This window comes from Engraulis encrasicolus, chromosome 22, assembly GCF_034702125.1.
Source record: "Engraulis encrasicolus isolate BLACKSEA-1 chromosome 22, IST_EnEncr_1.0, whole genome shotgun sequence".
Taxonomy (NCBI): domain Eukaryota; kingdom Metazoa; phylum Chordata; class Actinopteri; order Clupeiformes; family Engraulidae; genus Engraulis; species Engraulis encrasicolus.
In genome coordinates, this window is record NC_085878.1 from 19,475,383 (window position 1) to 19,491,132 (window position 15,750).

Genomic DNA, 15,750 nt, shown 5'->3' on the forward strand with positions numbered 1-15,750 from the left:
TAGCTGTCAGTTGTCTTCTGAAATGTTTTAAGTCATGGCGCAACTAAGTTGGAAAGCCCACGCCATCGGAAAGAAGGGCAGACCTTATGCCCGTGCGAGTAGGCTACGTGCGCTACGTACGCTATGGAAGTAACGAAGGAAGCGAACATTTCCGTGATATTATTTGCTTTTAGTTAAACATAGCGTAGGCTTCTTGTAATTTTGTTGCGCATGGTAGAGAAGAGCTCCTGGAGGAAATAATGGTGCCTATAGCATCATACTGTAGGCCACATAAACACACAATAGGCACACACGACATCATATCCATTATTGCACAACGTGTGTGTGTGTGTGTGTGTGTGTGTGTGTGTGTGTGTGTGTGTGTGTGTGTGTGTGTGTGTGTGTGTGTGTGTGTGTGTGTGTGTGTGTTGACCTCTCCTCTCCTCCTCTTCTTTTCCTCTCATCTCTTCTCCCTCCTTGGAGTGTGAGGTTTTGTGGTGGCTGTGTGTTTGGTTTAAAGGTCTGTTGTGTGTGTGGCTGGTGATTCATTGTTTTCAGAGGTAAAACATAAGGTAAAAATAAAGCAGAAGTTAAAAAAGTATATATAATATGCTTATTATAGACCTAGTATGTAGGCCTATACAGTAGTGTTTATGTGTTGTGGAACTTTGATTAAAATAACCATAATAATAATGATAATAATAATAATAAAAAAAAAAAACACAACTAGCCTAACGCATAGCCTATTTTGGCAAAATTAAAAAATGGCTAGTTGAACTTCTGTTTGGCTGGTAAGAAAAAATGTCTACTAGCCAAATTGGCTGGTGGTGGAAAAAGTTAGTTTAGAGCCCTGCATACAACCACACTCAAACTCACACCAGCCCAGGCAAACAATAGAAAATCAATTTAATTGCATTACAATATATCAACCATCTGCTCAAAAAAAGTTTGAGGGCAGTTGGGCAGCACTAATTAAGATGCCCATTCTCTACTCTGCCTGGGGCTGTGAGGGCACCATGGCTCATAGTGCTGATTCATCGCACATTGGGATCCTCAATCCAACATCAAATAAAACATCAGGGTGTCACTTGTTCTCAACTTGGGATCCTAGCGTGGGGGACTCAGGAGTCTACTAAGTAGATGTAGCAGATGGGGCTCATACGATGAATATGACCAAGTAAGATGACCTCTGCATGGCCTGGCGCCACCTTGTTTACCGTTGTTTTTTAAATATCGTCAGACACGGGATACTCGAATAGTGGCAAACAAAGATGTGAGATTGTTTTAGCCAGGAAAAGTGAGCAGAGCTTACATTTGGTAGAGGAAGCTGCCGGCTGCAGAGGCGCGGCCCCTGTGAGCGGCAAACACCATGGAGTAGACCTTGGCCTGCTCCTCATCTGCCAGAACGCTTTCAGTGTTCCTATGGACACACACGCACGAGCACACGCACACGCACACACACAGCATGCAGTGGGAGGGAGAAAAATTGGGAAACCCTTAAAGTAGTGTAGTTTTGGCATTTAAATGACCTTACAAAAATGTGTTCACTTCACCTTCTGCATGCCCCAAGCACACAGACGCAACTACACACACACACACACACACACACACACACACACACACACACACACACACTTACTGATTAATGAGAACCAGTAACTTGACCGCCTCCACTGCAACCTCTGGGTCTTTGTCCAACGCCATATTCAGCATCCTTTCCTGCAGGCAGGCACACACACACATCCATAGCGAGAGAGAGAGAGAGAGAGAGAGAGAGAGAGAGAGGGAAAAGGAAAGCGAGAGAGACACTTGTGCGTTCATTGCCGACCCAGTATGGTGATAGTGAGCTAGCATTGGGCTTGGGGGCGGTGGTAGAGGTGGAGCCAGGTTACCTTGAACCTGCCGCTGAAGAGCTCCAGGCGGCTGATGAAAGCCTCCTCCTTATACAGCTCCTGCAGGGCCTTCACAGAGCGCAGACGCACCAGGGGTTGCTGCGGGACAAACGGAAAGAAGGAAGCTGTTAAAATACAGCCACAAAAACAGATTTATTGACTTTTTTGTGTTTTTGGCTTGTTTTTTGGGTAACAAGATAAGCTACTGTAAGAGCAATGGGTCTGGGCTGGGGCATATATTAGTGGGAGCTTAGGGTCTCTGTATAGTGTGTTCTGTTGCGCATAAGGCATATCATGAACATCGACTGAATGAGGTGTTAAATCATTAAAAAACATTTTCCTGTTTTTCCCCGTCCATTTTCCTACATGAACACCTGAGTTAGGTGTGTGTACGTGTATTTGCAGATAATGGTGATTAGTGCACATGACTTTGGTAACGAGATTCCTATAGATCAATACATCTATTTACTTAAAGCCAGTGTCTACAATAATCCCAAGGCAACTCAGGAAGTTGAGGTGGATCAATGGCAACCTCTGCTTTGAAATACACACCAGCAAGAGGAGCAATGACACCTCAGACACCTTGGGCCCTATCGTTAAAACACCAGTGGTTATTGGCAGAGAACTCGGTTTACAATGGAGATAATGCATTATAATCTCCAGTCATTAATCAATTCACAAGGTCGTAAAGCCATGTGAGAGAAGTAGAGGAAAGGGGCATGCACAAAATGCATGCATTGTAAATAAACGCTGAGAATAACAATTGTGCTGTGGAAAAAAAACACCTTTCCTCAGGACAGTTGTGACAGCAGTGTCCTATGTCTGTAAAATAACATGCACTTCATTTGAACTGTAGATGAACTACCGGTATAACACAGCAAACTGAGAGTAGATCAAACTTGAAGCCAGTGTTTCTGGTGAGCTTGGTGATTCAGATGTAGTCACTCATTTAGTTCCATGTGTGTCTGTGTTTGAGCATGTGCGTGTCTAAGAAAGAGAGTGATAGTGACAGAGACAGAGAGAGAGAATGAAAGAGACAAAGTGAGGCAGGGAGAGCGTGTGGAAGAGGAAGGATGGTGCTTAAACCTTATCATACAGCATCCAGCCCAGGTATTTGAGGTAGCTGTCGTTGAAGTAGGTGGCGGGGTTGGACACCAGCCATCGGCCCAGCTCCTCGATGCACACGGCCCGTATCTCAGGCACCAGGTCCCGGTAGCGGTGGACAAACACGCCCTTCATGATGGCATTCACCATGGAGCCCACCTCACTCTGCTGCTCCAACAGCTGTGAAGACACGAAAAAAAGACATTGAAGGCAGCCAATTTTGATTTTTAATAATGTGCTTGTAATAGAGAGAGGGAAAAAAGTGTCTGTTGTTTGTGAATTCTTGTGTATATGTGTGTGTGAGTGATCCTGCATGTGTTTGTGTGTGTGTGGTCTTGCATGCAAGGGTGTGTGTGTGTGTGTGTGTGTGTGTGTGTGTGTGTGTGTGTGTGTGTGTGTGTGTGTGTGTGTGTGTGTGTGTGTGTGTGTGTGTGTGTGTGTAAAAGAGACCTCATTGTAAGAGAGCTCCAGCTCTTCTACTTTCTGGCTGGCTCTGTTTTTGGCATCCTTGTTCTTCTCCAGGCCGAGTCGGCGCTTGGTTACCTCGATCTGAGACGACAACGTCACCGCCACCTCAATCACCGCACTCATCAGCTTCACGGCTACAACACACACACACACACACACACACACACACACACACACACACACACACACACACACACAGAGTCAAGTATGCAGTCATGTCTACACCAAAGGGCTGAAACATAGGTTTGTGGTCTGATTACACCCAACATGTAGGGGGGCGGGGGGGTCAAGCACTGGTGTCACTTTAACCTCTTATTGCACTTAACTTGAAAACCTGCAGCTACTAAGTATTGTACCCCAAACACAATTTCGTTGTCTTTTTGACAATGACAATAAACTCTTGAATCTTGAACATCACACCAATCATCCTTACCAATGACATTGATAAGTCAAAGCAAGGAAGGCGATATTGATTATTGGAAGACTTCCGATATCATTTGCCCTTCCCATACCTCTTCAATATATGGCTTTGGTTGTGTGTGGCTGAGTGATTATGACCACTGGTTGCTCATACTGTATGTTGATAAAACCAGAGTAAACACAAACTAAATGTTAACACACCTTATTAATTGATTCAAACCTAGACTTTGGGATGCATTCTTCTTTTTTTTTAAGGCGAGACACGGCAGGTGAAATATCGATTTTTTCATGCCCTGGTCAAATGTGAGATTTTGGGCTAATTTGCATCTTTAACTTGTTATCTTTCATATTACCATAGAGAAAACGTTAAAATTACACATTTAAGTGTCTGTTTCAGCACATTTTGTTCAACCGCGGCATCCATTTTCGCCTAAATTTACCAAGAATTCTGCCTTTGGCCGCGTTCCGCGTCTTGTCTTTTTGCACGACATTTGTCATGTCTGGTATGGTTTTAAAGCACTGAGTTTCGGTCAGAAGGCTGTGTTATCCAAATATGGGCATTTCCTTTCTTTTCAGCAACCAATCCTGACTCTCTGAAGGGGGGTTTAGATGACTAAAGTAGATTCATTGGCTGGCGGTGCTTCCCTGCTAACGTGATTCGCCCAGTGCCTCACGTGTTATCTTTTTGACATTTCTGTCTTAGCTTGCTGCGGGAACTTCAAAATATCTTTGCTGTACGAAACAGTTTACAAAAAGAAAGACACAATTGTGTTTAGCAAGGTCCGTGATAATATATCAGCCGGCCGAATTGGCACATAATCATCCAGGGAACAGCACGTGCGGTCGTAAGTTGTTTGCAAACTGTGAGGAGTGCGAGACCCAGCAGGTCCGTCTCTCATCTAAATGAGATGATAATGATCATCTGTGTCCTAACTATGCCGAATCGGATCTGTCAATAAACAGTCATCCAAACAACCAGGGCTTTTGCAGTAGTCTGCTTCTGAGTGCAACAGTTGTAAAGCAAAGGGTGGTTACAGGCGACATGCGTCCACACGACTGCAGACCTGTGGAGATGTCGCCTTCGATGTAAAAGTGCGCACAGCGCTTTTGGCACACGATTTGGGCATGAGTTATGCTGCGCTGAATAAGATCAGCAAGGTTTTGGGGATCCCTTCCCTTCATTTGAAAATATACCAGCGACATGACAAAAGAGTTAGGCTACAGGTATCCTAGGTTACAGAAAGATGAATGATTACAGACTTGATGATAATAATGTAGGCCTAGTAATAATAATATGTAGCCTACAGTATTAGGTAGGATGTAGACCTACACATTATTATGACAGGTAGGCCTAAGTAGGCTATGTTACACCACTAGTAGTAAACATAACAAAAGATAATATTAGATTAGGCTAAAATAAATAATTTGACAATAGCCTACAATTTCATGAATGCAAAAAAACATTCATAAGAGTAACAACATGGCATAAAAAAAAAGATCTGTTTTCAATTCAGTGGCAAAAAAAAATAATCATAGACACAATTCTAAAAGCAGCAGAATTGGAGGACAGGATTGCCTGTCAGGGGTCTCTCCAGTTCCTTCGCCCTAAAAAAGCGCATTATAGGCCTAATAGGCCTATATCTGGTGTGCACTTCATCTGAGAACATGCAATGATATCTCTGACTTCATACCCTCAATGTTACCATGTGAGGTTGTACAAAACAAACAAACAAACAAAACAAAAAAATAAAAATAGACCTTGGCTATTTACTGGCCCGGTGATGTGCACAGGCTTTTCCATGAGACAGAAGTACAGTATCCCAATTTCGTTTTATCATGTAGGCTGTTGCAAAACACTGGCATCTAGCAAATAAAGACCATTACAAGTCATAGAGAGTACATAACAAGTTACAAGTATATTAAAATGTTCCTATTTCTAAAGGCAGCCTAGCAGCAAGCATTCGGTTTGTCCATAAGCCTAAGCCAACCTTGTCATGTCATTGGGTAAGCGGTTAGGGTGTCAGACTTGTAGCCCAAAGGTTGCCGGATCGACTCACGACCCGCCAGGTTGGTGGGGGGAGTAATTAACCAGTGCTCTCCCCCATCCTCCTCCATGAGCTACCATGAGCATGATACTGTCCCACCGCACTGCTCCCTTGGGGCGCCATTCATGGCTGCCCCTTTGCACGGGTGAGGCATGAATGCAATTTCGTTGTGTGCAGTGATCACTTGTGCTGTGGAGTGCTGTGTCACAATGACAATGGGTAAATCAATGATAATTATAGGCCTACTTAAACCATAATAGATATAAAAAAGAAACATACTTTATACAGTATAACTGCAGTCACAAATGAGTAGGCCTATACTGGACGGTACGTTGTAACAATAGTTGTTCTGTCAAATAGGCCTAGATAGGCCTATAATCAATTTCAGCCTAATCATTCAAGGCCCTTTCGTGTGTTCTTTAGGGGATTTTATGGTCAGTAATAAATGTTTAGAGAGCTTAAAATGAACTTCTGATGCTATAACATCCATGGACCTACTCCATAGTTTGTGTGATTTTTAATAGGGCCGTTTCAGAGGTCTGTTACGGCCTATACTAACACATTGGTATACCCAAATTAGAGTGTTTTTTAATAAGATATGGCTAAACTACAACAGTTAAATATTAAAAATGCACTAAATGCTACATCCAAAGTATTTTCAACATGAGTACTATATAAATAATATGAGTAATCAACTGGTAAAGTTTCAATAGTCATGTCTACGTTCATTATGATGGGCCTCTGCACCTTAGTATCATGATCCGTCATTGAGTAACAACACAGCCTAAAAGGTCAAGAAACCCCTGTAGGAGCTAGAAGAGGGTCTGACATATGGTGCTTGGCATGGGCATGTAGACTACACATTTATTGTAATGAATTATGCTGTGTTAAGTTGTTGATTATGATGTAATCCACTTTTTTCCCCCATACAAATCTTTGAAGGCCGTTTTCTCAAAATGTGTTTTTTCTCCCGCTCTGTGCGACGAATCTCCACTTTCGCTCAACCAATCTGTTCCATACTTTACAGTCTTATTCCAAGCAATGTTGTGAATGTTTATTAAGAGGGATTTGTTGATATGTCATTCATGGCCTGATTTATTTGACATTATTTGCATAAAAATAGGCCAAAATCGCATTTTTTAAGGTTATTAGCAGTATTTTCTCTTTTTCTGGATAACAAAAGGAGATAGCCATAATTCCCTCTGAACATATTTTTGTATGTACTATATTAATACAATACAAAAGGAATTTTGAAGCTGGCATTTTCAGGTGGTCAGATCCGTTGCATCAAAAATTATGCAAATTAGCGCATATTTAATTAGATAATAGCCTAATTAGCATATTTAAACACAAAATATAGAAAACTTGTAATACATTTTTTTCTCCAATTTAAATGAGTGATCAACTGGTAAAGTTTCATATTGATATCTGCAAGTTTAAAAAAATACCCTATTCACCTACAGTGTCTCGCCTTAAAGAGAGACAGATTAATGTGTATGTGACTTGGTTTCAGACTACTGGTCATGGCGCATCAGGCAACAAGGGTTTGACTTCCAAATGCCCTTCTCCTCTCAGCAATGGATATATCCATGGCCAGCATTGGAGAAAGGAGTGTAGTTTGGCCACAGGGGACAGAGAGAGAGTTTGTAACCAAAGCCCTTTGTTCCTGTATTAACCACATGTACAATGTGAAGGGCACTGCACAATCTCAGGCTAATTTACAATCGATACCAGACCATACCTTACCCAATATGCCACTCATCTTCTGGTCTAGGCTCTCGACTCGATTACGACAACTTTCTCTTGGCTGGCTTGCGTGCAATAGAGCCCTTGCAAGAGGTCCAGAATGCGGAGACACTCAACCCAAAAGGGTGCATGTTACTCCTCCGTTATACAAGCTGCATCGGCTGCCAGTGTCTGCTCAAGTTAAGCACAAGGCTTACTACACCCTTGGCTGCAAAGGTTACCAAGGTTGAGATTGTCCAGTGTTTCCCGCAGAATTTTTGTTAATCAAGGTGGTGGGGTGTTAAAAGTAGATATTTAGGAATGCACCGATACCGATACTGGTATCGGCACCCGATACTGGTATCGGTATCGGCTCCCGATACTGCTCATTATACTCGTACTCGTACTCGTCAAGCACTTGCCGATACCAGCTATGAGTATTACTATTACATAAAACAATGCAAAATTGTGTCATGTTCTGTGGACTTGAAAGCAGCATGGAAAAAAGTGCCACCTTATACATTTACTAACATTTAAATCTGCATGGAAATGGACAATAAAAATATCACAGGTGGAAAAAAACAAGGCCATGCATTTATTTTCATTGTATTTTGGTGGTAAAAGGTATCGGTATCGGTACTCGGTATCGGCAAGTACACACATTAATGTACTCGTACTTGTATCGGTTTTCAAAAAAGTGGTATCGGTGCATCCCTATATATATTTTTTGGTTAAGCAACTTTAGAATTACATTCACAACTTAGTGAAGCTGGTAGGTGTTTCTTGTCAAGGTGGCCACCTTAGCAATAAAGTGCTGAGGGAAACCCTGTTGTCTGTTTGAAATTTTTTCTGTCATGTGACATTTTGCACCTGGTAAATAAATTCATCTTAAAGGGTCATTCCACCGGTGGAGACATGAATATGTATTGACAGTGGGTCATGTATGTAGTAGAATAGTAGCATACATTTCTAATTTGGTGCCTTCTTGGCCGAGAAAAGGCAGAAAAATACTTTTTAGTGCTTGTGGATTTGTGACCACAATCCCCATAATGCATTGCAATGCTCAAGTTCCACAGGCCACACCCAGGCAGCTCTGCCAGTAGGTGCGATCGCGACTGCAGTCAGATCTTGCAACCTCTGCAGTTGCTTATCCCCTTCAACGCTCGCCTGCAGACTGCCTCCGAGGTCACGCGCCCATGAACTGGTTGGTCAACAACTCACTCACGTGTGTATATGAGTCTTGTCTCACACCCCTACACAAGTTTGCACAGGTCCCCACTTCAGCTCCTCCTTACTGCCTGTCCCCCCACTCCTCACATGTGGTGCGTTAGTAGAGCAAACTGGTGCGAGCTCATTGTCTTGTTCATATTTGTGGCCGACTGTAAATGCGCTGTATTTAATAACACCCACATCGTGACAAAAAGTGCTTGCTCACGTGCTTCTTCAATGTTGGTCGACAGCAACAGAAGTTGTATGGGCCTAGTGACTTACTGGAGCCTCAATGCCAGTGATTTTAAAAGCACTGGCACACTGATCTGTGATAGGTCTGTTAGCACATTAGGTCCAACCCACTATGGGCGTAGGGATGGGAATCGATCCACATTTCCTGGATCGATTCGATTCCAATCCAGAAGGTTATGATCCAATTCGATCCACGATCCGATTCAATTCGATTTAATATCGATCTTCTGTATAGCTGGGTTGTCAAAATTCTAAGACCGGCTATAAAAACCTAAATATCTCAATCTTTGATACCCACACAAACATGAAATACCTTGGTATGAGAGAAAGAAGTGGGAAACTTGGTATGAGAGAGAAAGGTGGGAAAACACTGGCACTATTTACTTGAACAGGCTGTGTGTATTTGTGCATGTAGTCTACATGAATGTGGAAGAAAGCTACAGGATGTGGTTGAGAAAATAGCACCTATAATCATTGGCAAAAAAATCGATCCACAAAGTTGTGAATCGATATCACACTTTTCGAACGTGAATCGATATTGGATCGCGATTCGATCTTTTGAACCCAGCCCTAGTATGGGTGGAGTTGAAAGGGTGGGAAAAAGGCTTGTGGTCTCAACAGAAATCCACCTCACTTACACTTCCTCCTACAATGATGCAAAATGGCGATATTACTTCATTGTAGGAGGAAGTGTTAAGAGGTGAATACGGATTTCTCCTGTCTCAGGGGAAATTGAGAGAGTGTTGCATGACCATTCAAAAGTAAGACTGAGTGTCTAGCAATGGAAAGCCTAATGCAAATGGGTGGAGTGTCCCTTTAAAACCTACCGGTACCTCTTTTCCTTTCACTATGGAAGGTATAAAGAGGGACTCCCACTCAAAAGTAACAAGCACTTCTTCATTGCCATGATAACAAGGGTTCATAAGGGTGGAAGTGGACTACACTCAAGCGATTTCTTCTTTTTTCTTAGAATACTGACCAAATTATAAAGACAAAACGACAAGAGGACAACGCACTGTCCCTGCAAACAGTGTGTGAGTGATTTGGCCAAGAGGAGAGGAGGTGACTCACCGATGAAGGTGCTGGTGTGCCTGAAGGCGCGCACCTGGGAGTCGGCCAGCACGATGAGCAGCTGCACCACGTGGCTGAAGAGGTAGCTGTCGTACAGCAGGCTGTGCTGGCAGCAGCGCACCAGCTGACACACAAACTCACACAGGCTCTCGCGGAAGCGCCGCCACTCGGGACCCACCAAGGACAGAGGATACCCCGAAGACTCCTGCAGACAAGACAGACAACAGGAGGAGAGAGGAGAGGGGGAGAGGAGGAGAGGAAGAAAGGATGGGCAAACGGGAAGGACAAAAGGACGTAGACAAAAAAAAGTGTAAGTGTGTGTGTGTGTGTGTGTGTGTGTGTGTGTGTGTGTGTGTGTGTAGGGGGTGGTAGGGCTGGGCCGTACACGAAGGAGACACAAACAAGAAGTCACATTTGGCAAGCTTAATGATCCGTGTGGCATTTCGCAGACCCAACACCCAAAATGGTATACACACCCCACCCAAAAATGTGTTTTATACAAACTATTATATATAAATATAAATAAATATAAATATTTAAAAAGTATTACTCATTAACTATTGCATTTACCATAGAAATACAAAGTGGGACAGAGAGAGGCTGAGGAGGAAAGGGCATGAGGACTAAGAGGAGGGAGAGTGGGGGATGGGTCACAGTGGAGATCCCTTGGGACCCCTGCAGAAACACTGAGCCACCCACAGAGGCAGATATGACAGCAAGAGACGGATTACAACACACACACACTGGCTCTGACACCATCTGAATGTAACCAGCATCTCACCTCATTGAACTCCTGGGTCAGCTGGCAGATAATATCACTCTTCTCCATGTCCAACAGCATCTCCTTGCTCACTCTGCCTATGGGTCAAAATGGAAGTCATAATAGGGGCCGTTTATACATACCCGGGTATTTTGATAAACAAAGACCTTTCCCTTCGTTTGTGCTTTTCGTTTACATACAAACTGAGGGTTTTCCTCTGAAAATGAAGCTTCAAAAAAACTGGCAAAATTGGAGATTTTTTAAAACCTCCAGTTAGCGTTTGTATGTAAACAGAGAAAAACGGAGACTTGAATGGCATTCTCCTTACTGCACGCAGTGTTAATGTATTTATGACAGCGCTCGGCAGCATATTTATGGAGATTTGCCGATGGTGTTAACGAAAATATTTTGGTAAGCATGGAGCAGAAAAATGTTAGTTTATCAAAATACCCGGGTAATGTGCAAATGTGCAAAATGCATAATAATAGACCATGTGTATTGTGAATTATGTTATTATGATGACACAGAAACAGTTTGCCACAAAACACCACCGAAAAGCTTTATTATTTTGTTGCGGCACTGTAGCTCCAGAAAAGACATTTGTTTTCATGCAGTGATGCAGTCATGCAGTTGTCATGCACTGATGACAATTACAATTCAACTTTATTTCTGTCAATCGCTGATGACTGACCACATGTCAATATCTGTAAAATAGATGTACAGTATTTATAAGGTATGTCTAATGTATAAGCTATACAGACGTAGGCCTAAAAATAAAGATATGTGTCCACTTTATTGTTTACACAGACCACGATATCAACAAAAAGAAAAGGGTTGCTGCCTGCGTCTCTTTGTCATTTCACTTAAGCTGGGGGTTCCACCTGCTAAGCATCCCAGAGATAAGCAGTGGCCAGCAGCGATCAATACGTCTTCAGAGTCGCATCTAAAAGCCATTCGCTTGACCCCTGACCTCAATTATCACCCCGACTGAGCACAACAGTGACTTGGTCACGCACCCCGCGCTGCTCTGACCCCCTCACCTTTGCACCCGGAGCATTGCACCAGGAAGTTGATGAGCTCCAGAAGCCCCGCCTCCTGCTCCTTCTTGTAGCTCTCCAGCCACTCAGAGACCACCGTCTGCAAAAAGACAGCCAATCAGAGGGGCCGGTTGCAGAGACACACGGCACACTTAGCAAGTTAGCACTGAGGGGAGGTGAACTGAGGTCAGGGACTTCCATTTCAGCAGCCCCGCCCCACACCACCCCACCGCAACACCTCCCCCTTGTCTGCGCCGTTCAGTTTTTCATCCATCCATCTCCCTGTCATGACTCCTTCCTTCAGATAAATGATGGGCTTTCCTTGTCTGTCACTTTTCACCTTACATGTGCTTGTGTTCCAGACAGCTCTCCTATCCGCCCACCCTACCCCCATTCCACACACCACAGCAGATGGGAGAAAAGATGGGGAAATCTAGCACGCAATCAGTATAAAATTAAATAAACAAACTGCATCTGGATCTCAAATGCTTTGAACACCATCCTAAGGCTCCTTTTCAAACATCTTTCTCTTTCCCCAAATGTCTTAGTCTTCTCTCCCAGTCTCTACCCCTCCCAGCATGTTTTTCTCTCTCCCTCCTTCACTTGCTCTCTATACCTTATTCCCTCCTTCTCTTATCCCCGGAGCACTGCTGCCTTCTGTCTCTCTCTCTCTCTCTCTCTCTCTCTCTCTCTCTCTCTCTCTCTCTCTCTCCTTCCCTGATTACCTTACCCCCAGTGCGCTGCGGCCAGACTTGACTGCTTCATACAGGCTCCCATCAGCGGTGTGCTGGGCTCCTCTCCCCTCTCGCTGCTCCCCCCTCTTCTGCTGCTGCCGTTTGGGCCGTCTGCTGGGCCCCTTCTGCACAGGGGAGGGAGTGCTCGCCGGGGGCGTTATGCTGGAGCCCTGACTGCTCGACTGCTCTGACATGTTTCGTCTGGGCCTCTTGCGTGCCTGGGGAATTGCGGATGGTGTGGAGAATTGAAAATGAAGAAACACAAACACAAACACCTTGCAGTAACAGGCATCTGGGAATCCTGAATGATGCCTTAAAATAATGTGTGCGTTTGTACGTGTGTGTGTGTGTGTGTGTGTGTGTGTGTGTGTGTGTGTGTGTGTGTGTGTGTGTGTGTGTGTGTGTGTGTGTGTGTGTGTGTGTGTGTGTGTGTACAGACCAGTGTTTCATTGTCCGGTGCTGTCAGTTTCATCCTCTTCTTGTGATTGATTGATACTTCAAAGTCACTCCCTGACCCAGACAGGTCTTCACAGGACTCCTCCTCAGAACTGCATGGCCAGGAAAAAAAAAACAGCAGAGATACAATAATGTCTTCTGTCATGCCATGTCAGTGTGTTCATTGTTAAATCATCACTGGCATTTGTCATGCATGATATGAACAGCTTCATCCAGATTCTCACCTTTCCAAGAAGGACTCTGGCATCTGTTCTATTTCCATTGTAAAAGGATGAATTTGTCAGCTGACTGTGCAAACAATCTGAAATGAAAGAGTTGTGTTACATCAAACTACAGTATATTTAAACTGTATATACAATAAACTATCCACAAACTATGTATAAAATACGTGTTTTCACAAAGGAATTCTTCCAATGCCATAATCACGAACACACATTATCTAAGACTATGATTTTCTGGATTAATTTTGATTTAGATTGTGCTGTCAAATTAATTTTAATTAGCTTAGATTACACTGAAGCATTGTAGGCTAAAACACACTAGCTTCGCCTAGCAGTTCCGCTTGGGAACAGAGGGTGGCGCAATGTTTGAACTGTTGACAAGACCGACGGCGACGCACATCATCATCACATGCATACTGGCTGGCAGGTCTTCCTGCCAATATGGGAAAATGTTAATGCCTTTAGTATTAATAACATTGCACATTGGCCCACCACCTAAACTTAGTGGTCAAATTGCAGTTATTGCGTAAGGTAATGTGGATAGCCTGTTGGTTAATAGATGTGATGATCATTAGCCGCCACTTGTCTTGATAGGACTGGAGGGCCTAGCAAACAAGCGCGAGATGCCACCTGAGGTAAGTCACACTTCACCTCAAATGATTGAGTTGATCAGCGCTCTTACCACACAGAAAACATATTTTACTCAATCGCCACAGCAGGAGTTGGGTATTGATTAGCTGTAGGCCTACTGTAGCTAGGCTACCTGTGGTAGCTGCTGTTTGAGGCGCCAGGTAGGTTGATATTCGGTCATTCGACGTCTGTCAGTTTCAGATAGCGACTAGAACTACTATTAAATGTCAATGGCTGACATCCATGCTAAACTTCACTTGTCGGCGTTTCCCAGAGCACATGAATGGACGATTTGTACGATCTCACTTAGAGCTCTATCAAACCAATGCACATTGATATTTAGCTTGCTCATGAAGTGCCTGAAATTGAATCGTCTCCACTTGTTGGTCGACGTTCTACACTATTTGTCTAAAACAGCCTTGCCCATATACTTTCATTCAATAATATTTACAGATTTTATCAGCCCTTACCTGTATTTAACCAGAAGTTGAGTCTCTTGAGCGAACTCTCAGCTTCGCAAGTCTCCTCCTGTTTACCTCAGGAGATGAACAAGAGCGGGAAAATTTTGCGTTACATGCTGATTGGCTATTGTCTTTTATTTACCTTGACAGCGACTTTTGATTGGCTATACTTTGCGTTCTACAATTTTTGCTTCAACAACACTGAAAACCAAATCGCAAAACATGGCTATAGGCTATTGTACATGGTCAAATTATTATGTGTAGGCGAGAAGGTACATATATAAATATAGGCTTCCTTGAAGTTCCTTCTCCTCCACCGAAGAAGAACTTGGCCTGTCTGGGTTTCAAAGTTGTATCAGTGTATTTTAGTGTACACGCACGCCACGCACGCTAATACGAAATTGAATGTGTGGTTATTATTCAACACACACGCGCAAAAGAGCTCATCCGTGACTCTGAATAGATCTATATTTGTGGGCAGGTCAATCAAGGCGAATCAGCTGGTGAACATAATAACATGCGCGCGCGCGTGCACACACACACACACACTGTGACACACACACACACACAAACACACTTCTTTCAGGTGGGTTCTTCTGTCCATTTGGAAAGGAAAGTCAGTCACAATGTGTTTTTTAGCCGAGTAGTAAAAGTCAAAGCCATGCCCTGGTGTGCCCAACCCATGTGCAAATGCAAATTCAATCATGAATAATTCTTCAAAAGGTAATCACGGCTGGTCTGATTTTTACGAACAATATTCCTCACCACCATATTCAGCCTATTTTAATTGTGTTTTTTTCCATGCATGTTAAAACACTTGATTGTGTATGTTAGGAAGATATGATAGGTTTCGCCAGCCTGACATTGCCTAATCATACACAGAGAGCCAAATTGCTGCTACCCCAGGATGGGCGCTATCCTATCAAATATGCGCCCCCACTCCGGCTCGTCTCCTCGCTCCCCCAACCCCCTCCGCACCTCACCCTTGTCTCCATTGGTCCTGTGGATGTGAGTCTCATTGTTCTGACAGATATATAAAAGCAAGCATTGACTGCAGACGACTTGTGCTGCTGAAGTCTGTTTCATTTCGACCGGCACGGGACAAAGGGAAACACTAATTTGAAGCGGTTTTTGGAGTTGCCATTTCCAGGACTATTTCGCGGATTTGTTTCTTCTTTTGTCGATGTGTGTTTTTGGACTTTGTAATGAAGCGGACAGAAATTACTTTCAGCCACACCATGTGGAATATCTAACCACCCGGCTAATTGGATATTGTTGCTGCGTTA

At 43.5% G+C, this 15,750-nt stretch overlaps 1 protein-coding gene across 2 annotated transcripts in view; it reads right to left on the bottom strand.

The window, feature by feature from the left end:
* LOC134438940 (cohesin subunit SA-1) overlaps positions 1–14,563 on the bottom strand; it is a 39,604-nt gene extending 25,041 nt beyond the window's left edge. Inside the window, exons 1-12 of one of the 2 annotated variants that reach the window (XM_063188675.1) lie at positions 14,474–14,563; positions 13,377–13,453; positions 13,136–13,244; positions 12,693–12,914; positions 11,966–12,062; positions 10,947–11,023; positions 10,166–10,370; positions 3,426–3,577; positions 2,958–3,155; positions 1,872–1,970; positions 1,619–1,698; positions 1,292–1,399 (exon numbers count right to left, since the gene is read on the bottom strand). In XM_063188675.1, coding sequence (XP_063044745.1) covers positions 1,292–1,399; positions 1,619–1,698; positions 1,872–1,970; positions 2,958–3,155; positions 3,426–3,577; positions 10,166–10,370; positions 10,947–11,023; positions 11,966–12,062; positions 12,693–12,914; positions 13,136–13,244; positions 13,377–13,414 — 1,385 coding nt within the window. In that variant the 5' untranslated portion in view covers positions 13,415–13,453; positions 14,474–14,563. The remainder of the gene's footprint in view (positions 1–1,291; positions 1,400–1,618; positions 1,699–1,871; positions 1,971–2,957; positions 3,156–3,425; positions 3,578–10,165; positions 10,371–10,946; positions 11,024–11,965; positions 12,063–12,692; positions 12,915–13,135; positions 13,245–13,376; positions 13,454–14,473) is intronic. The other variant, XM_063188674.1, reaches the window with a different exon arrangement.
* Positions 14,564–15,750: the final 1,187 nt, after the last annotated feature.